At 45.2% G+C, this 26,006-nt stretch overlaps 1 protein-coding gene across 2 annotated transcripts in view; it reads left to right on the top strand.

Annotated features, from left to right (window-relative positions):
- Positions 1-26,006, top strand: part of NPR3 (natriuretic peptide receptor 3) — a 211,742-nt gene that overhangs the window by 140,922 nt on the left and 44,814 nt on the right. For both annotated transcript variants that reach the window (XM_085630771.1, XM_085630762.1), the window contains exon 5: positions 5,750-5,844. In XM_085630771.1, coding sequence (XP_085486897.1) covers positions 5,750-5,844 — 95 coding nt within the window. The remainder of the gene's footprint in view (positions 1-5,749; positions 5,845-26,006) is intronic.

Raw genomic sequence — 26,006 nt, 5'->3', positions numbered from 1 at the left:
GGTCAGGTCATCGGAAACCCACATCGTAATCTGGATGGTAGTCAGATCTCCTTGTACTGCCCTATCGCTGCTGTTCCTCTCCAACTGCCAACTCATTGTTCTGAGGAAGGCTGTCATAGCCGGCAGTCTGTCAGTGGTCGGCCGGAGTACAGGCTGTATGCATCACAATCCAGCGATCAGACTGACTGCTTCCGAAGAGACCTTCGGAGGTCCGACCACATCTGCCAGTGCCGCAGAATGTGTCCGACTGGCATCATAATCGGGCCCAATGTACCTTAAATGTTTAAAAAACATCTAAGAAGATTCATTGCTCAGGGGAAGTGAAGCACTGGAAAAAGGCCGGTGATGTGTGCGTTCCTTACTGTTATGCAGGTTGTTGGTGCAGTGATTTTCAGGGGCAGTGCATTGTGCAGAGGAGGTGATGCATCGCTGTAGACAGGGATACATCGGTTCCTTAAGGCGGTGTCTGGGTACAATGAGTGGCGCTGGGGAGGGATGCATCATTTATGGGAACGTTACTTCGGTTCCTTACTGTGGTGCAGTGTCGATGATGAAATTGGCGCCCAGAGACGATGCGTCGATGTTAGACCTAGCTTGTCCAGTGGGTTTATCCCCAGACTTTTTTGCTTTTTGGCCTTCTGCTTTTGACCTGTTTTTGTTGGCTTTATGACTCTTGGCACTTTACCACTGCTGATCAGTGCTAAAGTACATATGCTCTCCTTGTAAATTGTTATGATGGATTGGTGATTAAATGATTGGCGTTTTTGATTTACTGGTAAGTTCCTAGTACAGTGCACTGTGTGTGCCCAGGGCCTGTAAATCAAATGCTGCTAGTGGGCCTGCAGCACTGATTATGCCACCCACATGAGAAGCCTGTAAATGTAACTCAGACCTGCCACCGCAGTGTTTGTGCGCAGTTTGGTGCTGCCATGTCGACCTGGCAAGTCCACCCACTTGCTAGGCCCTAACCTTCCCTTTTCTTACAAGTGAGTCTCCCCTAAGGTAGGCCCAAGGTACTCCTGTGGGCGGGCTGTAGTGTTTGTGAAAGGTAGGTCACGTGCTGGTGTGTTTTACATGTCCTGATAGTGAAATGCTGTGCATTTTGTTTTTCACTGTTGAAAGGCTGTCTGTCCCATAGGTTAACATAGGAGCTGCCTTGTAACATTTTACAAGTATAACTTTACATTTGGAACAAGATATAGGAATGGAGTTTAGGCTCTCTGAACTCAGAATTTAATAACACCCCATTTAGTGACGGTGGTTTTTTAAATTTTGTGTTTGAAAATGCTACTTTTAGAAAGTGGGCATTTTTTTGATTTACCTTTCTGTGTGCTCCTGTCTGTCTGTGTATTCACCATCTGGTTTTGGAGTGACAGGAGCAGGGGATGTGCATTCACTATAGACAGTCACAAGGGGGCTGAGGTGTGTCCTGCCTTGCCTGGGTGATTCATTGCTAGGCTTAAAAGACCTGTTCTGCATTTAGAGTGTGGTAGGAGTTTTCACTAGGACCTGAATAGACTGAGTCTCCTTTTCACAAGGCTGTCTCTACTTCCTGCAGTCAAGCTGGACCAAGGAGGCCAGGACCGGTTTGGACTGGGCTCAGAGACCCTTACCACAAATAGAACATGAGAAATTGGGGTATGGGTATTGGACCTAAAACCCCAAGAGATTACATTACTTCTGGGAACAAGAAGACCCTGCCAAGAAGAAGAGCTGAAGAGCTGTGTGAGGACTGTGTTGGCCTGCAGTTGCTGCTTCTGTCTGTGGCAGAGAAAAAGAACTGACTATTTTTGCCCTGCTGTGGTATCCTCCTTATGAAGAATCTCCAAGGGCTTGTGTGTTCTTGCCTTCTGTTGGAAGTCTCCGGGAAATCAAAGACTTCGGGAAAGATCTTGCTGGATCTCCACAGTAAACCTGCCTGGAAGGAGAGCTGAAGAGTTGTGTGAGGAGTGCTGCCCCTGCTGTGTGAGGGGTGGGGTAGCCTGCAGTTGCTGCTTCTGTCTAGGGCAGGAGAATAATTGGACTGTCCTTCCCCTTTGGTAAAAGAAAGTGCATGGTGAGCACTTTATTGCTGTTTTTCTCTCAAAGTGCGTGAGGAGTGCTTCATTTCTGCAGCCCATCCACCAGAGAAAACCAAAGAGAACAGTGCAGCACCAACGGAGACTTCATTCCACTTCCCCAGCGCATGGAGAGCGCTTTATTCCATTGTGTTTGGAGCACGAGAAGTGTGGTGTGCGCTGCATATTATTCTACTGGTTTGGGGCAATGTGAAGGGAGAGCTAGGGTGTGGAAGTGCTTTTCCCACCTCCTTAGCAGCCGGAGTGTGTGCCCGCTGCAGCAAAGACAACAAAGGAAACCCTGGCCTGGAGCACCTGCATTGCTGAGGAAAACCGATGCCTCCAGTGGGCGGGTCCCAGACACCGGGGAAGACCAAAGAAAAGAGCTAATGCAATCTCTTGGAGGCTACTGCGGAGGTGCGTGGACTTGGAAGAAGAGTTAATCTGGCCTAGGGAAATTCCTGGAAATTGCCTGCCCTTGTGTTGAAGGGGCAGGCCTGAGGCAACAGCAGTGATCCGGGAGGCCTTGGAGGGCTCAGGACATGCTACACAGTGGTGTAAGAGACTGCATTGTAAGTATAAGGTAGGACATGCCCTGGTGTATGTGGCATGTCCTAATAGTAAATTACAGCCATTTTCATTTTTCACTATTGCAAGGCTAGCAGTCCCCATAGGCCAGAATGGGCAGTAGGATTATAACATTTTATAATCCTAACTGACCCAGGGAACATGTTAGAAATTCGAGCTCGCGGGCAGCTGGGCTGGGTCATTCTACACATGGGGGCCAGAAGAGGCTCCACGCAATAATCAATTGTGTCCCCCCCCCCCCCCTTCTCTGGTGGCTTACCTGGGGGGGGGCGCCAAGTGGCCGCAATTGTTGCTGCTTTTCTGGTCCCAAGGAGCCATGATTAAAATGTACATGAGTGCTTTCCAAGCACCAGGAGAATTTCCGTTAAATGCCTAATATGAATGTAAGTGGGCTGCACCCTAGGTGCTAGCGGGGGAACATTTCATACACCCTGCTGGTATTGCCCGTTGTGCTGATTAATGGAGGTTACTGTTGGATTTATGCCGGATATTATGACTCATTTCATTTGAATCCTTATACAGACAAAATAAGTATAATTGTGAGGACCTGCAATTACATACCATGATGGTGGCTTTATGATATGTGCAATGTATAAGTATTTACTGCAGTGCACTAACTGTAATATTCTGACAATTGCCTAGTGGGAAAAGTGATCTATGATTTATGAGATTGTATGGCAATTACCTAGTTGGTAAAATGGTTTATGGTTTATGTAACCGTGGTCTATGTGTTTTACATACAATATAAGAGATGTTTTTATATACTACTCTGTCAAGTCTCTTTTGTGATGTATTTGTTGTGTCACTGGTGTGTGTGTGTGTTGCACAAATGTTTAACACTTTGCCTCTGGAATATGCCTTGTCAAGCTACCAATGGAGTGAGCGGGGGTTAATTTGGGTGTGTAACTGCCTGGCTTAGGTGCATACCCTAGCTAACCAGAAACCCTATTTCTAAAAGTATGTATTTGTAAAGTTCTAAACAGTGCATTATTATAAGTAAAACATTTTTTTGTATGGCCATTGTTTACATAGAACAAAAAATGTGATAAAAATTTGAGATTGAGATTCTCTCTTCCCCTCCCTTGCTCATAGGCTGCCTCCTACCACACAACCAGTGGTCACTGCAGGGATATTGGTGAACCATTGTGAAGTTAAATCTATTAGGGATACATCGGTTAAGGGTAACTGCTACACCTGTGTTGCTACTTTCAACCCCTGTGAACTGCTTTGCAGTCTCTGTGCTTGGACCAATTTGACAGTTGGTCTGTTCAGTAGCCCATCATTGGAACCCAAGAATGTGTGATGTTGCTCGATTGCTTGATAAATGTTACTGGGGATAAGCAGCAAGTGGCAAAGTGATGCCACTTCCGCCCTGCTTATTATGTGGGGGAAATGTTGGGCAGATACCTCCTTGTCTTCACTGTGTCTGCCAGTATATGCACTTTTAACCTACAGCGTACAGGGCAGCTAGAACCTTGGAGGCAGCGACACTATAGCAAGACTCTAATTAGGCATGCAATATTTGAGGACTATAATTTATCTGACATCTAATGCAACCTTATATTAACTTTCTTTATTTAAAATTAGATCGCATTTTGCAAAGCAAGCAGTCTGTACATAATACTTTGTAAGCAGAGAGCATCACTCATTCAATCTTAGTAAAGTGTCTTAGGGCCGGATTTTAAGTTTAACAGTGTGGGAGCGGGCCACTGCCCCGCTCCCACACCGCCAAACCTCACCGCCACCTTCCTGACAGATTCTAAGTTATTTTGTGGTCTGGCAGGCAGATGGTGTGGCGGTCCCATGGTGGTGCAGTACAAAGGCTCATATGTGAGACTTAGAACTGCACCGATGTGGGACTGCCAATGCATGTTCCTGCACGGCATGGACTGTGCAGTCCATGCCTTGCAGAAAGAGGGGTGCATGCAGAGAGGGGGTATATGCTGTGCCCCCCTGCATGCACCCCCATGCACAGAGGCAAGAGGGGGCCCTGTTGGGCCCTCTTTGTTTCCTCACCACCAGCAGTTTCATGGCGTGAGACCTCTGGCAGTGAGGAAATTTGTAATATGCTTGGAGGTACTGCAGCGGCACCATCAAGCATTTTGTGGCCCCAAGACCGCCACACCACCGCCAGGGATCGTGGATCACTGGCGGTTGAGAGGATCCTAGGGAGGTCGGACTGCCATACTCGTAATACGGCAGTGTGACCACTAGTGCGCCGGTCCCCGACCGCCTCCACCACGAGTTGGGCGGTTCCATGGTTCACCAAACTTGTAATTAGGCCCTTATTTTGTTGACCCGAGACCAGTGCATGAAATGGAAAAATAGAAGTGCAGGTACCCTGTACCAGAGTATCTGCTTGCTTCTGAGAAGTGCCAGTATTCTCTAATTAAACGTTTTGCATATTTGCTGAGAAGGACACATACTCTCCCCCTCAAAATAAACACGTGCCGGGGCTCAGTACCTGATTGCCAATTTAAGGCACTGCCCGTATCTCACTGGTTTCCCAGTTATTTGCTAGAGCATGTTTGTGATTTTTGCTGTGCAGGGCAAGAAATGAATGACCACAATATAGGATTCAAATCTACTATAACAGTGTTGCTTATTTAAGTAATACAGAAGCATATTTGTATGCCATAGCTTCCTTTACTTTTTGTGATGAAATCATCATTTATTTGCTCAGCAAGGATTCGCCCCCATATCGTGGCAAGTATCTGTGCTCGCCACTATATTCAGTGACTGGAAAAAAAAATGGTGTTCTCTGGGAAAACACGTGCACCCTTTGGTGAAAAATATTCGAATCACATGGCACATACTATATTTTTGCTGAGCTGCATAGAATGCACTGCATGGAAGTTGCTCCCCACCCTACATATCCCCAAAATAGGGTCACATATTTGAAATGAAAAGGGAGCAATGTTAAGAATTTAGGAATGCAGACACTGGGATGAAATTACAATTTCTTTTGGAATGCCAACAAAAATGCTGGCAGACTGATGAGATTTCCTGTGCTATTGGTCTGTCGACTGTTCTTCTTGTTTAACTTGGATGAAGCAGGTATTTGAACTAATTAATGTCCTAATTCCTCACACGCCACTTTCTAGGCATCGCCGGGCAGGTTTCCATCGATGCCAACGGAGACCGATATGGGGATTTCTCGGTGATTGCGATGACGGATCCAGAAACAGGCACGCAGGAGGTAAGGAAGTTCCCCTTTTCTACTCACGGGTCGAGTGTCGATTCTGGAAGGGCCGTTGTTGTTCTACCAAGTGAGCTGCTCGCTTGGGTGACCTGCTTTAAAAGTAACCCGAATCCCCTCTTCTGATTCCACATGTGTTGACCAGTTGTTGGAATCTAATGAGAAAATCCCTATATCCTTTCAGAGCCTAGTTTTTTATCTTTTCATTTTACAGAGAATTCCAGCAAATGTAACGCTGCACAGCGCTCCCAATAAACGCCAATGCTTGCACAAATTGAAATATTTGTATATAATCCTGCAAGAGCAGACCTTTTATAGAGCACTGTGTACAAAGCTTTTATTATGCAAGCAGTCTTGCATACCTTAACTCCTAGTTTTTTCACAAGTTAAAAATCTTTTGTTTCTTAAAATGACATGATATGTGCAGACCCAATTTTAATATGAAAAACATTCAATAAAGTTTGCGAAGAACGGGAAGTAATCTTAATATTCGCAACAATCAGAGGGCACGTTTCCAACACAGACAACAAGGCGCACTCTTATTCCCACCTGCTGCTGCTCTCCTTTCTTGAATTTGGAACTTGTCCTTTTCCTACAAGTCTCAAAGAGTACACATAAAAAGAAGTTCTCTTTTATTGCGTGTTTTGTTACAAATATCCCTCGGTATTTTTAACAATACCCCCGGGCTCCCTCTAAAATCTTTCCCTTCCTTTCATGTTATGGCATAGTTTCACATGCAGAGAGTGGATCTCTCGGCCCCAAAAGTAATGTGCTGCTTCCGGAGAAAGGGAGAGCTGCCACGTGTCTCTCCTGCTAGGCTGTGCTCTGTTAGACAGAGAGAGTGTAGGAGTCAGACATCCTCTCAGAGACTCTCTTATCTACAGGTAATATAAAGTCATCAATATGCACGCACTATTGCTATTTGGTATTTATTATGTAATGTTTGCCTACATAAAGGGTTTATCAGACTGATCACAATTATTATAAACAAACTCACAAGTTAGGCACAGGTTAAGAAGGCCCCACTGAAATTTCAGCCCTCATCCCTAATCTATCAGCATATTGCTTATTCAATGTATCTATTATGGTTTCAGTCATCCAACCTAAATGGCAGACTTAGTTTTCTAAGGTTCATTATGCCAAGAAATACATAGTTTCCTTTATATGTTATCCTGTCATCGGGTCAAAATTCAGCCCTTCAGCTTCTCTTCTGCAACCGGTTCATATGATCAGCCCCACCCCTGTAATGGTACCTCACCTACCCTTATTGATAACGAAGCCTTAATGGGTGAGGAGTGGTTGTGCATTGTCAGCTCCTACTTCTCTACAAAAATGTGCAAAAAATGCTCTGCTGTAGAAGCATACAGAAGGTAATGCTAGTTCTCCAGTATTTGGGGTGTCTTTCATAGATTCACATGCCTGAATCATTCCCCGTCGTCGGAGTGGGAGTCCCACGGTACATAAAAAAGCAATAATTATGCATATACCAAACGAAAAACCTTGGTAACCTGAACCAGGAAGTAAAGTAGCCTAAGCTACAAGGTAAAAAACTTCCACAGCTATGACTATCACTGTCATTATATACAGTCCAAACTGCAGCCAATCAGGCGACAGCACCCACCAGAATGTTCTCCTCAGAGGCTCAGGCTGTCAGATTTTCTACCGCACGTCGTGTGAAGGGAGTCTCCCTGAGCTCTGCTCAGTTCTTCAAGTTTCTGCTGTTTCTACAACTTCTAGGATGTCAACTACAAAGAAATCACTCTTCAGATCTTGTGAGTCCTGCGGAAAGCTTAGGCTTTTTTCTGAAGACCCTCACAAAAAATGCATCTATTGCCTCTATCCTGATCATGAGGTGAAGGAGTGCAAGATTTGCTGTACCTTCTCTCAAAAGACCTTAAGAGATAGGGAGGGACGCCTTCTTCTGTGGCTACAGAAGCTTAAGGATAAAGATGCTCCTTTATCAGAGATAGAAACTGCCTCTGGATCCTCTATCTCGTCCAGAAAAAGGGTAGCTGAGGAAGAATCTTCTTCTACTGGGGCAAAGGTGTCGAGGAGAGCCCAGTCTGTTAAGGGCTCGGGGCAGTCTTCATCTAAGAAGACATCTCCACCTTCAGGATCCAAGCCCTCTACGCCCCCTGGGAAAACAGGAAAAACCCAGCCAGCTAAGAGTTTTCCTGACAAGAAATCACCTCAGGTGAGATTGCCGTAGTGACGCGATTTCAACGTCGACGATTACATTCTCGTCGCCGAGACCTACAATGATAATGTCATCAGCTTCATCGCCGTCGACGCTGGTTTCGGTGAGTGTAAAACCCATCTCGTCGACGAGGGAAGTGTCATCTCTCGTCTCCGTTCCGTCGACGGTAAGAATCAAGAAGCTGGCTCCGCCGACTACTTCGTCGACGTCTACTCCGTCGACGAAGATTGTGGCACCGTCGACAGTTGCATCGTCGACGAAGAATACCTCGTCGACGAAGAAAACCCCGTCGACGAAGATGGACGCGTCGACGCCCTCGTTGTCGAAGACGACCTCGTCGACGAAGACGACCTTGTCGACGAAGACGACCTCGTCAACGACACCATCGTCGACGAAGGTTGCCTTGTCGTCGGCACCGTCGTCGGCGAAGATTGTCCCATCGTCGACGGATGCCATCTCGTCAACGAAAACAGCCTCGTCATCGATAATGGCTGTAACGTCAGGATTCGTTCCGTCGACACGAGTGTTACCACCTTCACTATCTACCTGCATGGATATGCAGGTATGGACTGCGACTCCATCGTCTGTCGTGTCTGATCAAAGGTCACCAGCATCTACGCTTCTACAGCGTAGAGGATCGTCTTTAGAGGCTATATCGCCTATAAAATTACCGGCGCAACTTTTACAATCGGAGGATAACGACTCCGAAGAAGATGAGAGATTTCGGACTGCAAGGAGTCCATCGGATCTTCTCATCAAATATCAAGATGAGGATGATGAGGATGATGAGGATGAACAATACGAACATCCTAATATGGAACCACAGCCAACACCACCTGCACCAGTGCCGTCTGGTCAAATGCCGTTGGAACTACTTGATAATCTGCAGTATATGTTGCAAGATTACTATAGACGTTTTCCTCCTTCGGAAACGGCGGAATCTCTCCCGGCTACGCCCAGACCACGAGTACAGTTGTCGTCGCTCCAGTCACCAAGACCACCTTCTCCGTTGCCATCTCGGCAATTGCAGGTTTCAGATGATGAAAGGGAGGAAGGAGAGGTAGATGATCAATCTATCATGTCGGAGTGGGATAATTACCAAGTACAGACTCCTTCTCCAAGTGCTCCAGCTCCGGTGGACTCTCCCCCGGTGGACATTGGGAATTTCCATTCACTGATGGAAAGAGCGACCAAGAGATTCCTGATTCCCATGGAAACAAAGGAAGATGACTGCTTCCTATATGACTTCAAGGACCAACCAAGGAAGCAGGTTCGGGCAATCCCAATCATTGACTTTATTTGGAAAGAGGGATTGAGACTGATGGCTACCCCTAATTCTCTTCCAGCAGTGTTACCAAGGCTGGACAAGAAATATAGAGCCCCAAGTAATTCACCAGCATGCCTGATTGGTCAACCTAAGGCAGACTCGGTTATAGCACAAGCAGCTCAGAGACGGGCTAGAAATCCCTCAACACCCATATCAGCTCCACCTGATAGAGATGGTAGAAGGTTGGACGCAATAGGAAAGAAAGTGTCTACGATGGCAGCCACCACAGTTCGGGCTGCAAACTCCCTGGCGATTTTAGGGCGATACGACCGCCAGATGTGGTCCGACATCTCTCCTTTCCTCGACATGTTACCGGAGCCTTCAAAATCCGAGGCTATAAAGATCCTGCAGGAAGGAGAGTATGCGTCTGCGGAAATCATCGACGCAGCAGTGGATGTGGCATCAACTGGTTTCAGGCAGCTGGCAGGAGCCGCAGTGCTGAGAAGGCAGGGCTGGCTGAAGTCCACATCGTTTCGCCAGGAGGTGCAGTCTAAAATTATAGACATGCCATTTGATGGCGAATCCTTGTTCGGTGCACATGTAGATGAAGCGCTACAGGCAATAAAGAAGGATACGGAGACGGCAAGGTCCCTGGGTAGTTTGCAATTCCGAAAATCTACCTTCCGCTGAGCCAGAGGACGTGGATCCTTCTCTAGCAGGGGAGGTAATAACCAGCAGCGTTCCTTTCAAACCTCTCAGTATAACCAAAGATCTCAGAATTATCGCCAGCAGTATTACGGACAGCGAAATCAACAATATTCGCAGTCGCGTAAGAAGCAGTCCTTTCGCGGACGAGAGTCCGGTAAGAAGCAATGAGTTCAGCCACCTGCCACCATCTCTACCGTTCCCACGTACAAGAATCGGAGGTCAAATATCCCACTTTTATTCAAATTGGTCCAAGATTACCTCAGACAAGTGGGTATTAGATATAATATCCAGAGGACATGCTCTGGAATTCACAAAAATTCCGCCAAATTCTCCTCCCAAAGGTCCACCCCCTGCTCATCTCAAGGAGCTTTTTTCCCAAATAAATTTGATGATTCAAAAAGGAGCAATAGAAAAAGTCCCTCTCTTACAAAAGGGAACGGGCTTTTACTCAAGATTTTTCCTCATCCGGAAAAAATCAGGAGAGTGGCGTCCAATTCTCGACCTTCGCGCCCTCAACCAATTCCTAAAGAAAATGTCGTTCCGGATGTTGACGCTCCAAGAAATTCTGCAGTTGCTTTCGATGGGAGATTACATGGCCACCCTCGACCTGCAGGACGCCTATTTTCACGTACCAATCCTACCAAGGCACAGAAAATATCTACGGTTCAGAGTGGCTGGCAGGGATTTCCAATTCAAAGTCCTCCCATTTGGACTCCGTTCTGCACCCAGAGTCTTCACAAAGGTCATAGCGCCAGTGACTGCGCATCTCCGTCTGCAGGGAGTTCAGATATTCCCGTACCTGGACGACTGTCTTATCAAGGCAAGTTCCGCCAAGGTAGCATCCGAGCATGTTCAGAAATGCCTTTTACTCTTCCAATCCCTGGGTCTATCAACAAATCTGGAGAAATCACATCTTATTACTTCGCAAAGAAGAACGTTTCTAGGAGCGACGTTGAACACGGATCTGGTCAAAGCCTTCGTATCAAAAGAAAGGCAAACCAAAATATGCAATCTTGCGCGCTCTCTAAAATCAAAAGAGTGCGTTTCAGTCCGTGTATACAAATCCTTCCTAGGGATGATTTCGTCTTGCATTCATCTCATTCCCAACTGTCGGTACAGAATGAGACCGTTGCAGGAGGAACTCAATCTGCAATGGCTTCAGATCACAGGGTCATTCGAGGATCTCATTCACATCACCCCACGAATGCGAGAGGCCTTTCAATGGTGGAGTCAGATGAACCACTTGAAAGAGGGTTGCCCATTTCTGGTCGAAATGCCGGAGTTCACAGTCACCACAGACGCATCCCTCGAGGGTTGGGGAGCACACCTTCAAGGAATGACAATTAATGGCAGGTGGACTCTAGAACAAAGAAAGTGGCATATCAACCTGCTAGAACTGCGAGCCATATTCCTGGCTCTACAATCCTTCCAGACCATCATCCGAGGAGCATGCATACTTGTAAGAACAGACAACACTACAAGTATGCATTACGTGAACAAACAAGGCGGGACGAGGTCAGCCCTCCTATCCCAGCAAGCGCAAGAGATTTGGGATTGGGCGATCCGCCACAAGATCAACCTCAAAGCCATTCACGTCCCGGGAATCACGAATGTTCTGGCGGATTCCCTCAGCAGGACCACAACGTCGAATCGCGAATGGGAGTTACACCAACCATTCCTAGACGAAGTGTTTCACGAATGGGGGCATCCCGATATAGACCTCTTTGCGACCAGCCAGAACCGCAAATGCCCATTCTTCGCAAGCTGGGCTCCCCACAAGGACTCGCTGGGGAATGCCTTTTCGATGAATTGGTCGCAAAAATATGCTTACGCCTTTCCACCAATCACGTTGGTTCCAAGAGTTCTGCGCAAGATCAAACAACAGCCTTGCCGCATGATCTGAATTGCTCCCAGGTGGCCCCGCCAGTACTGGTTCACAGAACTTCTCCTCCTTTCGGAGGCCGAGTCCATACAATTTCGACCAATTCCACATCTTCTGACCCTTCAGAACGGTCAAATTTGTCATCCGGACCCAGCATCGCTGAGATTAGCGGCATGGCTCCTCAACAGCTTGAATTTGCACACCTAGATATCCCTCCAGACTGCCAAGAGGTTTTGGCCAATGCTCGAGCACCAGCAACTGTCAAGACCTACAAACTAAAGTGGAAGAGGTTTTGCATGTGGTGTCAATCAGTTAATCTCCATCCGATCCACGCAAAGCCGGAACAACTTCTGCCTTTCTTTCTACAATTGGCGAGGTCTGGTCTTTCCCACTCTACTTTGAAGGTGTTCTTGGCTGCAATTTCAAGATTCCGACAGGATGGTAACTCTCTCTATTCCAACAGAGTCATCCAACAATTTTTTAAGGGGCTATTTAGGATGTTTCCGCCTATTCGGCGTCCGCCTCCTTCTTGGCACCTTAATATAGTGCTTTCACAACTAATGAGGCATCCTTTCGAGCCCATCCACAAGGCGGATCTAAAGTTCCTTTCTTGGAAGGTTTCTTTATTATTGGCTCTAACTTCTACAAGAAGGGTTAGTGACTCAAGCGTTCACTATTCATCCACCCTTTCTGCAATTCACATCTGATTCTGTGGTGCTGCGCACTAATCCAAAATTTATGCCAAAGGTCCCGACGGATTTCCATCTTAATGAACCCATAGTTTTGAAAACTTTCTTTCCAAATCCGCAAACAGCTGCAGAAAGGGCCTTGCATTCCCTAGACATCAAGAGATGTCTGAAGTTTTACTTACAACGTACAGCACCGCTGCGCAAATCGGACCAGCTCTTGGTAGCTTATGGCAGACCACGTCAAGGCCATTCAGTATCAAAGCCAACCATAGCTCGTTGGATCTCAGCTGCAATTTGTTTATGCCATGATCAGGCTGGAAGACCACTACAAGCGACCCCAAGAGCACACTCTACGAGAGCAATCTCGTCATCTACAGCTCTTTTCGCCGGTGTGCCTCTTCACCAGATCTGTAAAGCGGCAACATGGTCCAGCTGCCATACGTTTACCAGACACTACTGTTTGGAAGCTGCAAGTGATGCGGATGGTTCAGTGGGACAAGCTGTTCTACGTAATCTTTTCAAATAAGGTGAGCCTCTGTTTTCCCTCCTCCGCTATGCTTTTATAAGACGCTTTTTGTGATGTGAAATTGTTTTGCATAAATTGAAACACATGTGTATTTCTGTATGGTTATACTGTTTCATAATGTATATGGTATATATATATATATATATATATATATAAAAGTGGCGTCTTAGAGTAAAAGGTTATGTACTGCTATCTACTCTGATTCAGGCATGTGAATCTATGAAAGACACCCCAAATACTGGAGAAGAACAATAGTTACTTACCTGTAATCTGTGGTTCTCCAGTATTGGTGTCTTTCATAGATTCACATGCAACCCGCCCACCTCCCCTCAGAGGCTTTTTAGGCTATGGTATATTACTTCACTCTTGTGCGAGAAAATCTGACAGCCTGAGCCTCTGAGGAGAACATTCTGGTGGGTGCTGTCGCCTGATTGGCTGCAGTTTGGACTGTATATAATGACAGTGATAGTCATAGCTGTGGAAGTTTTTTCCCTTGTAGCTTAGGCTACTTTACTTCCTGGTTCAGGTTACCAAGGTTTTTCGTTTGGTATATGCATAATTATTGCTTTTTTATGAACCGTGGGACTCCCACTCCGACGACGGGGAATGATTCAGGCATGTGAATCTATGAAAGACACCAATACTGGAGAACCACAGATTACAGGTAAGTAACTATTGTTCTTTTCCTTCTTTCTTCCAAGACAAATCTCAGCAAGGTCATCTTTCCCTGCAGCCGTGATTACAGTGTGCAATAGAGAAGTGGACAGTTATCCCTACTCTGGCTTGTTAGCTTGAGTGATGTCGAAAAAACAAGGGGAAAGAGTACATATTTGTTAGAATTGCCAAGCAAGCAGTTCAATTTTCTAGGCCCTTTACACACACACATTTGTTAATGCTAAACGCTGTCATGTTTACATGCAGTCACGACTATCTTGAATGTACCACACAATATAATCAAACAAACCCCTACTACAGATAACAGTTACATTCATGGTAGAGTGCGAGGGTGCTATATTACAAAAAGGGGAGAAGTTTTGGGCATTATTGGACTCACGCCTGCCCTAGTTCACACAATATACCACAAAATGGCATGATACCCTTGGATTTCGCTCTGAGCCCAGTTGGCTCCTCAGCAAGATAAGTAAGAGGACCTTACTAATTTCCTAGTTTTTGCTACCTCCTATAATCCCAGTTTCCAGGCAATTCCAAGAATTGGGCGAGGATGGCTCACTCACATAATGTGTTCATCATTAGCCACCTCGTTCCAACGGTACTACCAGGGCAGACTCAACATCGGGGTGGCGAATAAACCTGAGGGAGTTCTTGGATATTTCTTATCTTTTCCAGATAATTCTCTGATCCAGATTACTGATTAAAAAAACCTTAGAAAAAACCATAAAAGTATCCTTTAATAAGGTGGTATCCTAGGTTTATTGAAAATTGCCAAAGGGTAAAAAGCAGGAGGCATATATTGATATAATGACCTATACGCGTCACTGCATGGAAATACATTTCATGCCAATATGTTTCTCCCTATGGGTCTAAGGCATAGCCTAAGACTAAGTCTATGTGTCCCTACACTACAACACAGTTAGCACAGAGTACTCATAGATAAGATAAACAGAGAGGACCTACCTCTCAGTAGAAGACTATTGCTAGAAGTAATCTGGGAAGACGGAAGAAAGTAGCAGAAATACCTTTATATATTAATAAACGAGGGGGAAGAGTTACCAAGTTCATTGTACTCTATTGTACATTCTGGGGAAGACATTCTAATTGATTGTGTACCCAGAGCGTATTATATTTTAACAAATTCAGCAAGGTAGGCAATACTCAGACTGGTGAAAGGGGTGATTGTAAAACATTCATTGATATGACATGCATATGTGGCACACAACATATGTGAGAAATCAAGGCATTTTTACCTAGTTCAAATATGCTAATAGCTGCATGGTCTGTTCGGGGTGGGCCTCTCCTGTTGTCACACTCTATTTGTTAAGATGAAATATATAAAATCAGGTGTTTACTTCTTTTTCTAAAATAAAAGGGAAAAAGCATCCCACCATAGAGGAACAATTCTTTATCTAGAGGGAGTCCAGGAATCCATTATCACGATTGGATATTCTGGTCATTCACTGTGGTATCTTATTTTTTTAGTTACTTTGTCAAGGTAGAGAGCCCACTGTGATCCTGTTGTGTCCCATTCGAACAGCCATCTGGTACAATAAATACCGGTTGTCGTAAACCAGTTTCCTTTTGAACAACTAGTTAGAGGGCATGTTCCATTCAAAAGGGCCGGCACCTGATGTTTTTTTCGGGGTTCGGGAGGACCTGAGCGAAAGTGCGTGGCTGAGTAAGGAAAATCCTGACCGGCAGAGGGATGTCATGTCTCCTCCCTTCGACCCGGACAAACTCCCAATTCAAATTGATGGAGTAAGAGCCTCAGGTGTAGAGGGGAGGGGAGCCACTCGTCATATTCATTCACGAGACGGGGTGTGTCTTCCTGTTTTTTTCCAGTGTATTGAACTATGTACTACGTAGCTCATGACGTGCAGGCGTCCTGATTTCATTTACCAGTGTCCGGGCATGCCTCACAATGGAATGCTATGCCAAGGGATTCTGGGAGACGTAGTTTCAGTACGTTCAAAGAAGAAATTATTCTTAAGCACTCATATATCCGTGAGGTAGACCTCATGTTATATAAACACCAGTGTGTCCATGAGGTAATCACAGGCTAGAGAGGTCATAGTGTAGACATTAGCCTCATGTTGTATGAAGGCCAGTGTATCTTTTTTTATGCGGAGTGTCTTTTTTTACTTGCAGTGTACTAAGAGAGACACCACCTCCATAATGCCTTGTAGGGTATATTAGTTGAAAATGCCGCTTTGTGATGATTGCATTGATGCATCAGTTCCTTATTGACTTAGTGCTCCCCATCAGTTCCTTATTGGCTTAGTGCTCCCCATGGTATCTCATCATTGAGCCCAAGGGAATCAGTGCGTAGGCAGAACACCCAACGCTGTTCGAATTTCAACAGAGCCTTGGATTTGTCTGATTTTCTCTGTTTCCATTTTTCTATTATGTACCATTCTATATCATTTGCTGAGTGTTGTTGTTTCGTGTAGTGTCTTGTCAATTTTGTATTGTGTTTCTTGCATCTGATTGTGCTTCTATGCTCCGTAATACGTATCCTTACTTGTGGTCATCCCTCTGTACAGCAAACCACAAGGACATTTCAGGGAGTATATTACGTTGCTTGTGTAGAAGTTAGTGACATGTTTTAGTCTCCACGGTGTGGGTAGGCCCAAGTCTACCGAAGTGCATTTGTTCGTGAATTTATACACCCTGCAACCACCACATGGTTGGTGACCTGTGGGTGGAGGGAGATACCAAAATCTCAGTTGGAACTCAACTGGTTTTTATTTTTAGGCGTGTGTGGACCACCACATCCCATATGTTCGGACTGTAGGAAGGTGGAATCTGACTGCATGGTTGCCCCCACTTTTTTCCTGGTGTTTTGACTTAGTTTGGCTGGGATCCTGCAATTTAGGACCCCAGCCTATCTGCTTTCTCCCTTATTGATTACAGGTACTTTAGGTACACTCCAGATTGGATTCTGGGGTACCCTTATAAGTCCTTAGTATATGGTATACTATGTAACCAGGGAATAGGTACCCCAGAGGCCTACCATGGGCTGCAGCATGTATTGTGCCACCCCAGGGAAGCCTTCAAAAATGACACCACAGGACTGCTACTGCAGCCTGGGTAAGGTGGTGCATGCAACCCTTACTGAGATATAGGTTCACTAGATCTCTCCATATCACTGCACATATAAACCTATCAGTCACCCCTCTGGCAGGCCTTACTAATCCTGAAGGCAGGGTGCTGGGTTTTATGTGAGAGTGTGTCCATCCATGAGCAGAGCTCCTCTGCAGCCTTCGGAACCTCTATTCCGGAGTTGTTTGTGATGCAGCCAAACCATATACTATTAAGTACATTATAAACAAACGGTAAATGCTAACTTTGGGATGGCTGCACGGAAACATGTCATGTTTGGTGTCAAACACCTTGGAATCATACCTCCACACCAGTAACTGGCGTGGGAGTATAATCCCACCCTTCTGGAGGGAGAGACATGACAGCACTGGTATACCCGGTACCAGCTAACAGAGCCCTGGCATCACAAAATGCATGCTGCCAGCCACAGACACGAGTCTGCCCTCCTGCTGCTGGACGAAGCTCCGGCAGGGGAGGCCTAGACAATAAGTTTCCTGTCACAGGAAGGTGTCATCACCTCCCAGACAAATTTAGTGTATTGGGGCTGGGTGGGTGCACTCCAAGAGTGCTTTTAAGTCAGCACTGGGGGCACATTTGGTGTCCCTGTGCATAGTCCAGCTCAAATCGGTTGCAGGGGCTACCAGCCCCTGCTCTGGTACAAAACTGGACAAAGGAAATGGGTGTAACCACCCCTCTTTCCTGACCCTCCCATAGGTGGGTCCCTAGAGTTTGTCCAACTCCTTCCTTGGGTATAAGAAAGGAACCCCTGGCTACAGGGCTTTAGATGACACCTGGACGAAACTCTGATACTGAATCCTGGAAGTTCGATGATCTACCTTGAACTAGATGACTGAAGAATCTCCCTTGGAGTAAAGGAGTTACTCCCCTGCTTGGCAGGCACCAAAGACGCATCTGTCCGGTTTGCATCTCCGAAGCTCCCGAAGCTCCCGTCAGATTCTGAAGAATTTTGCAACACAGGAGGAGGGTTTCCATGGTCTCTGAGGTCGATCTGTGCACTCAGCAATTCTGAGGCCTGTATCCCTCGTGGAAGACCGTGCAACCCGAACCCCTGGACACCGCGACCATTTGCAGAAGCATCAGCTTTCCAACAACTCCTCCAGCTGAGCTTCGACTTACTTGTAGCCCTGACCTGAGCAGCATTTTCACAGAAGATTGCCCACCTACACTTCACGAGTGTTCCGTGAGCTTGCCCTTTGTGTGTTCTCTCGAGTTCCCTTCGTGATCCCTGGTCCATTAACTGGTGGGTCCCTGTGAAGGCAATTTTAACTTTAATTGGGCTTACCTGGTTGCTCCAGACGTGCCCTGACTCTCCATTACTTGAGGAGTCCCCAGGACCGTGCTGGTCCGCACCGAAGCATCTTTTCTCTTCCTGCGTAGGTTGCTGTTGCCAAGGTTTGTTGGGTCCAATCGGACACCGACACCGCAGCACTCGACATCCTTTGTGGGACAGCTCGAATCCAGCTCCTGGTTGTTCTCAACGCCTCCTGGTCCTCTGGCTGCAGAGTCAAGCTTCACCTCTTCGCACCTGAAACACCCGACATCGGTGGGCATTCGTCTATCGTGCCCCTGGTCACTGGCAAGTGGCCCAGACTCTGTCCCCTCTGCTTTCAGGTTCTTCTGATCTTCGATCCAGGCTTGGATCACACTGGACACTTGCAGCAGATCGCCATTGAAATCAACAACGATTCCCCTCACCATTTGACACCTATGCACCCGGCTTCCCTGGGTGAGGTAACTCGAAAGAGAAAGAGAAAAAGATCTTCTGTGGAGTTCCCCAGGGCTCCATTCTTAGTCCCCTTCTTTTTAATATATATCTCATCCCCCTGCTTACTCTCATAGAATCGTTCGGCATAACTGTCACGTCTTATGCCGACGATACTCAGCTTGTCATCCCTCTCGACGACAATTCAAACACGGCCGAACTTAATCTCAAGCACTGCCTTACAGCGGTCTTTCAATGGATGGACGCCAACCACCTCCGCTGCAACTCCAATAAAACCGAAATCTTGCCCATTGGAAAGAATGCTTCTTTTATTCCAGCCCTGTGGTGGCCTGAAAACTCTGCCGCCCCACCGCAGACAGTATCATCGGCCAGAAACCTCGGAGTCATTTTCGACTCCGATCTCTCTTTTGATTCCCACGTCGCAACCGTAGCAGGTAAATGCTTCGGAATTATTAAGTCCATGCGAAAGTTCTTTGACTTTCTCCCGCTCGATTCTAGAAAGACCATTGCGGTAGCCCTCATACTCTCCCGAGTAGACTACTGTAATGGCCTCCTGGCAGGGACCAAAAAATCCACCCGACTGAAACTACAGAGTGTCCTGCACACTGCTGCTCGGCTCGTCCTCAAACTGCCACGCAAATCTTCTATTTCGGCTGCCCTCAAATCCTTACATTGGCTCCCCTTGCACAAGAGAATACTCTTCAAAATTCTCATTGTTGCCTTCCGAGCCTTCAACAAATCCGGCCCAGCCTACCTGTCGAGACGCTTCCCTCACTATTCCCCGGGTCGCACTCTCAGATCCTCGCAAGAAAATCTCATGACTCCCCCCAAATTCAACCTGAAGACTAAGGGTGGAAAAACACTCAGTTTCCTTGCCATCAGAGCCTGGAACAGTATGCCAGGGCATCTTAGACTTCAGACGCAGGAGAAGCCTTTCAGGAAGCTCCTCAAAACGTGGATTTTCAACCTCTCCGATGACTGGACTAAAGCAGCGATCTAGTCCTCCAACTCCCCCCCGGTGATCTGGTCCTAGGTTTTACAGCGCCAAGATGCTCCCTTGGGAGCGAACGTTAGCGCTCTATAAATACCTATCCAATATCCAATATCCAATATCCAATATCCAAGTACTCCAGTGCTCCCTTGGGTGCTGGCCCTAGAACCCCCTAAGTCTAAAGGGGTTTGCTCAAAATCCTCACTTAAGTGTCTTTAACTTCTAAAATTCCAACCGTGACTTTCCCATAGACTAGTACGGGGCTCGCGGCTATTTTCTCACACTGCACACATCCCCTGTTGGTCTGTGTCACTACCTTGGGTGGTTCCTTGGGGTCCCAGCAATTCTACGTGCTCTAGGCACTGTGTCTAGTCAAGTCGTGGTTCTTATACCACTTTCTTAATATATGGTTTGGTCCGCCCCTAGGGCCCATTGTATATTGTGCTATTTACTGTTGTTTTAGAATTGTATTATTGTGCATCTTGGACTCTAATCTCATAAAGAGATTAGTAGTGAGTGTTTAGAAATAAATACATATATTTTATATATACCTTGTGTGGTTCTCCTTTCATTTAGTAATTCAAGAGGATATAATCTGGTAAACCAAGCTTCTTTACACTCCTTCAAGACTTAGCCTTAAGGCTGCTCTCCATAGCTACCACTAGGATAGCTTTCAATAAAGGTTGTCTTTAAACCTATCATCAATAAGGGTTGTTTGGACTGGTGCAAGGTGCCCACTATAACTAGTGGACAGCATATGCCAGGCCAACTTCTCACACTGACCTCGTTTGAAAGCGAACATGGGGGTGTGATTTTTTTAAATTCCGTTTGTTTAAGATCCCCCAGTGTTTTTTGACCAGTTTTTCAACTGAGTTTGATATTGGAGTGAACATTGTCACACAAATGGTTCTAGGTTCTCGTGGTGTTTTGTATGTCTCAAGTAAGGCCCCTATAACTGTGCATGGCTCTCTTTTTAGCCCTTTCAGTTGTGATTTATGGATAGTTTCTTTCTTTCAGTGTTTTTGCAGAGTATGTTTACATGTTCCTTGTATTTCTTAATCTCGGTACAATTGCGTTTTAACCTTAGGAATTGTCCTATGGGTAGACCTTCTCTCAATGCACGGGGTGGTAGCTGTCCAACATTAGGAGGCTGTTCTTGTCTTTTGGCTTGCAATATACTTCCGTTTTTAGGATGCCATCCTCTGGGTAAATCTGTAAGTTCAGGAAGGGCATCTCTTCATTGAGCATGCTCATTGTGAATCTTAGGAAGGAATCAAGGTTATTCAGCCAGTTCGTAAAGTTTCTGGCTTCCTCTCTGGTGCCTTTCCAGATCACCAGGATACCATCGCTATACCTCATCCACAACCTCATTTGGTTCAAATATGGGTTTTTGTCATCATAGACGTACTCACTTTCAAAATTTTGAACGCAGAGACATGCCAGATTTGGGGCACAAGTGTTGCCCATGGAAGTGCTGAGGACCTGCAGGGAAAAAAATCATATTCAAATATGTTTCTTGGCAACACCATATGGGCCCAATGAAGGATGAAACCTGCTGGTGTCAGTTGGCTGGCCTGTTTTGAAGCGAGTAGTTTCTCTATTACCTCAAGAGTGAATTCCCAGTGGGAGGTTTGTGATAAAGTTTCCACATCAAGAGTTAACAGTACCTCCCTTTCTGGGTCAAATGGCATATCCTTTAGTTTAATCAGGATGTCTTTAGTGTCTTTTTAGTATGATGGCATCTCTGCCACCAATGGTTTCAAAAAGAAGCCCCAAACTGCGATAGAGGTTCCAGGGCCGACCCCATGCCCAATACTATTGGGCATCCTGGAGGGGGAATCGTATTCTTTGGCAAAATGTAAAAGTACGGTATTTTTGGCTCCTTTTCTACAAGAAAGAGAGCCTCCTTTTCTGTGACCCATTAATTTTCCAGTCTTTCTCTCACGAGGAATGTCATTTCATACAATATGTCTTGTGTGGGATTTCTTTCAGATTTTCTATAATGTATTTCATTACTTAGCAGTTTGTTACATTCAGTGTGGTACATAGCTTTTGGAAGGAGGACTATCCCTCTGCCTTTGTCAGCGGGTTTTATCACCACCATATTCATGTTCTTGAGTTCTTGAAGAGCCTCCTTCTCTGCTCTAGAAAGATTTTGGGAGGGAGTTTATTTTGCCTGTCTCAGTAATTCGAGGCCTATGTTGATGGTTTGTTCAAAAGCTGCAACCTCAGTTGGTAGTTGCTGGATCAGGGGTATGGAAGTAGATTTTTTGCAGAGCCCTGTGTTCCTATCATCTTCTTTACCCTTGTTTCCTGGGGTCTCTCTGTTTGAGAAGAATATCTGTAATCTAATCTTGCGGAAATATTCAACCATTTGAATTTTGAGTTGGAAGAAATCATCGTTCGGCGTCAGAACAAAACCAAGTCCTTTATTTAGTACTTGTCTCTGCATTGCTGTTAGGGGTGTCTGGGTGAAATGTATTACATTGTTCTTTAGTTGTTGCTTGTCCCTGGGTGGGGTTCTCTGATGTTGGTCTGCCTTAGATCTGTTATTGGATCCTTCCAATGAATTTCTGATCCCTTTTTTTTCATCTCCCTCGCCCAAGGCCCCTGTTTAAAAAAGGTTGGGGGCAGGGTGGCTGCCAAGGGAAGCCTTGTATTGGTGGATACTGTGGGTAGCCATGGTGTGGCCAACCCCCATATGTTTGTCCTTGTGGCCTCTGATTTCTTTTATAGTTTCTCCTGCCTCTTTTTTGTGTTTGGACTGGTGATCTATCCGAAGATTTGTCTGACCCTGACGAGCCCCTGCTCTCCTCAGATGTAAAGGATGACTCACTGTCCCTTCGTACATAGTCATCCTTGTTATATGGGTACATTTGTTCATGTGAGAACTTTGCCAAGTCCTTTTGAATTTTTTTTATTTTCGATTCTTTTAAGCAGTCTTTATATTCTGTGAGGCCTTAGTTCACCTCTTCCTACTTATTTTTAAAGACAGTGATAGATAATTGATTTTTTAGAACATTTTCTTGTGTCTTTATTTCTATTACAAGGGCATCAGATAGTTTTTTTGCTGTTTTTATAATTAGTACTAACCATTCCCTGGTACATTTTCACTCTATTAAGGACCGGTCTTTTAGAAATTCCTTGATCTCCAGCTAAATTTCAGGCTCGTTTGTCAATATGATGCCACTAGGGGCGACATTCCTTCTTAAGTATTCCGTCATTACTGCTCCTTGGAGAATAGTTTTTTCCTGTGTTTTCTTAAGTTGTGCTAAAGAGTCTCAATCATTCAACTAAATTATTGCATGTGTTAAGGTTGTATCTCCCATGATGGAGAGAGCCGCTAAAATGGAGAGGACGTTCTCATCGTCAAATGAGAGCCTTCCATATTTGCTACTGAAAATCAATACAAGTTACTGGTAATTATTCTTAGAACCAGCCTTGTGTTCTTCTCTCACAGCTGGCTGCTGTTAGAAATACTATATCAAAAAAAGGGGAGAGGTTTTGGGCATTATTGGACTCATGCCTGTCCTAGTTCACACAATATACCACAAAATGGCGTGATACCCTTGGATTGCGCTCTGAGCCCTCGTGGCTCTTCAGAGAGATAAAAGAGCTTTACTAATTTCCTGATTTTTGCTATCTTGTATAATCTCGGTTTTCTTGGCAATTCCAAGAATTGGACGAGGATGGCTCACTCATGCAGTGTGACATGCTTCATCATCTGCCACCTCATCCCACCCTGGTAAGATGGTACTACCTGGGTGCACTCAACCTCAGCGGGGGGGGGGTGAATATGGTACCTTTCAAAACATGCCAGTCATTCACAGCTTTAGAGTATTCTTAAAAAGAAACAATACGTATTTGTATACACACATGTATTGATAGGGCAGAGCAGGTGGAATCCAAAAAGCAATGTGCCTTTGATCTGCACATGCCATTTACCATCTGGAATAACTTTAGTGTGTCCTCAAGAATACCAGATCCCAGTAAAGAACTTGGTAAAAATCAGGTATTTCTCATGCCAGGCTGCTAGGATGTGCATGCAGATAGGGTTGAAAGGCTGAGAAAGAAGCTCACTGACAGATCAGTGGAAGGTTTATGTGTTCAATGATAAATTGTTATTGTTATTGTGAGAAGAAAATAATTCGAACAAGCTGATTTCTTTAAACCATCTGTGTTGAAAAAAGGACAGATAAAAGAAGATGAGGTTTCTGGGGACTAAGGCGTAGGAATCTTCACTAAAGTATTGTATGTTGTGGACTACCTTGAAGGTCGTCAAAGAAAAATAGATACAATTAAAACAACAATAGTGGTGTTCAAGGTAAAACTGAAGAGCCTTAATTCAAGGATCCTGGAGGCATGGTCTAAACCAAAAGAGAAGAAAACATGTAATGTTACCAGATAACTGCATGTCATCGTCAGGGACACCAAACTGTAGAGCAGTTTCATTTTAGAAAATACTGTGTTATAGCAAGTTAGTCTGATTGGTTTATATGAGGCCATCCAGTTATTTAAGTGCCAGAATGGTTATTAATTTAAAGCAGGGGTCTGGCAGACTCTCCATGATACTTGGACTGATATGACCAACAAATCGTATAAAGTACTTGGGTAAGTCCAATAGTTTGAAACTGGATCTACCTTCCAACTTTACAAGAAAGTGACATGTTAGAAAAGCAAAAAAAACACTGCTGGAAGAAGTCTGGAAGATTCTGCCAAGCTTGATACGGAAGATATAAGCTTTCCTTCGCAGCGCATCAACAATATAAAGGAGGTGGTAATGCATAGTATTGCATTGCGTGTATGTTATTTTAGAGCAACAAAAGTGCTTAAACAGTGATTGTAACATTAAAAGATGCAAAACTATGATATGGAATCCTATTGCTTTGACAAGTCAAAATGAAATAGTTTTCAGAGGCCAGAAAATCCCCTCTTCTCAGATCTGAACAAGAAAACCATATTTCTTTTATTTTTATTTATTTATGTAAGGTGTTATAGAGCGCGAACATGACCCGTTAGTGTATTAGAGCGCATTACAGGGATAATATGTTGCATATAAGTTTGACACAGGCAATAAACATGGATAGGGATAGAAGGAAGTGACTTAATTCGGTCGTTACCAGGGTATATACAATAAACAGAGAAGCGATATGCAGCAATTTGCAGAGAAAACCTGAAATTACATATGAGGGGTGACATGTTAGCAATATGCAGAGAGAACCAACAATTAAATTTGCAGGACTAATAAATCAGTACAAAGAATAGGCGCAATCAAGCAGACAAGAAATTTTGCAGAAAAACAAAAGCAATGCCGCAGAGCGGTGTGCGCGATCTAAAGAGATTTATGGGAGGAATTTGCTCATTAGGAAGGTTTTAGCTTCCTTTTTAAAGATTGACAGAGAAGGTATTCTTCTGATGGAGGAAGGCAGCGAGTTCCAGATTCTTGGTGCAGCCCCAGAGAAGGCGCGATTATTCGTTTTTTCCTTACGGAAGCGAGGTGGCTGGAGCACAAGGTCTCTGGCGGACCAGGAGTTTCTGACTCCCCCAGATACCAAGATTTTCTGGGAGAGATATGCAGAGGAATTCTTGTATAGTGCTTTGTGCGTGATACAGGCCAGTTTGAGTTGGTTTCTGGCTTCAAACGGAAGCCAGTTCAGCGCCTTCAGATGTGGTGAGATGTGGTCAAACTTTGTTGAGCCTGTTAGGAGTCTTGCTGCAGCGTTGAGGCAAGTTTTTAGGGGGGCTGTGGAGATCTTGGGTAGGCCAGATAGGGCTGAGCTACCGTATTCAATTCTGGAGATAACTTACACCTGAACTTCAGTCCGCAGGTTCAAGGAAGGGTTTTAGTTTCCTCAAGTAGCTCAGATGGAACCTGGCTGTTTTGGCCATTGAGCTGATGTGGTCACGCATATTCAGGTTGCTGTCCAGGGTTATGCCGAGAGATTTGGCAAATTCCACTATCGTCGGTATACAGTTGAGTGCAGTGATCGAGTTAGTCCATTCCAGGAAGTCAGCAGTGCTGTTAGGGGGGCTAACAAAGGTAAAAATTCTTGCCATGCAGAGGTGCTATATGAGCCCATGTCTAGGATTTGGTAAGTAGACTCAATAAGTATGGCCCAGATACTTATTCAAAAAAGGGGAATTTTTGTTATATGTAAAAAACAACAAGTGTGAAGTCACCCTTAACTAGGGGTGCTTAGTCGCTGGGGCTAAAAAAGTGTAAGTCTGTCATCTGCACAAACAGATTCTTACCAGACAAAAGAGTAGAGGAAGATGACCCAAATTTATGTCAGAAGTGAGGTTGTCATATCGGCAAACTCTGGGACCTTGATAAATCCCTGTCTGGATTGGAAAGAGAAAAGGGCATTACCGCCGCAATGC

Source organism: Triturus cristatus, chromosome 2_1, assembly GCF_964204655.1.
Source record: "Triturus cristatus chromosome 2_1, aTriCri1.1, whole genome shotgun sequence".
In the NCBI taxonomy this organism is placed as follows: domain Eukaryota; kingdom Metazoa; phylum Chordata; class Amphibia; order Caudata; family Salamandridae; genus Triturus; species Triturus cristatus.
Note: the sequence above shows the minus strand (reverse complement) of the source record. Positions and strands in the feature narration are given on the sequence as shown.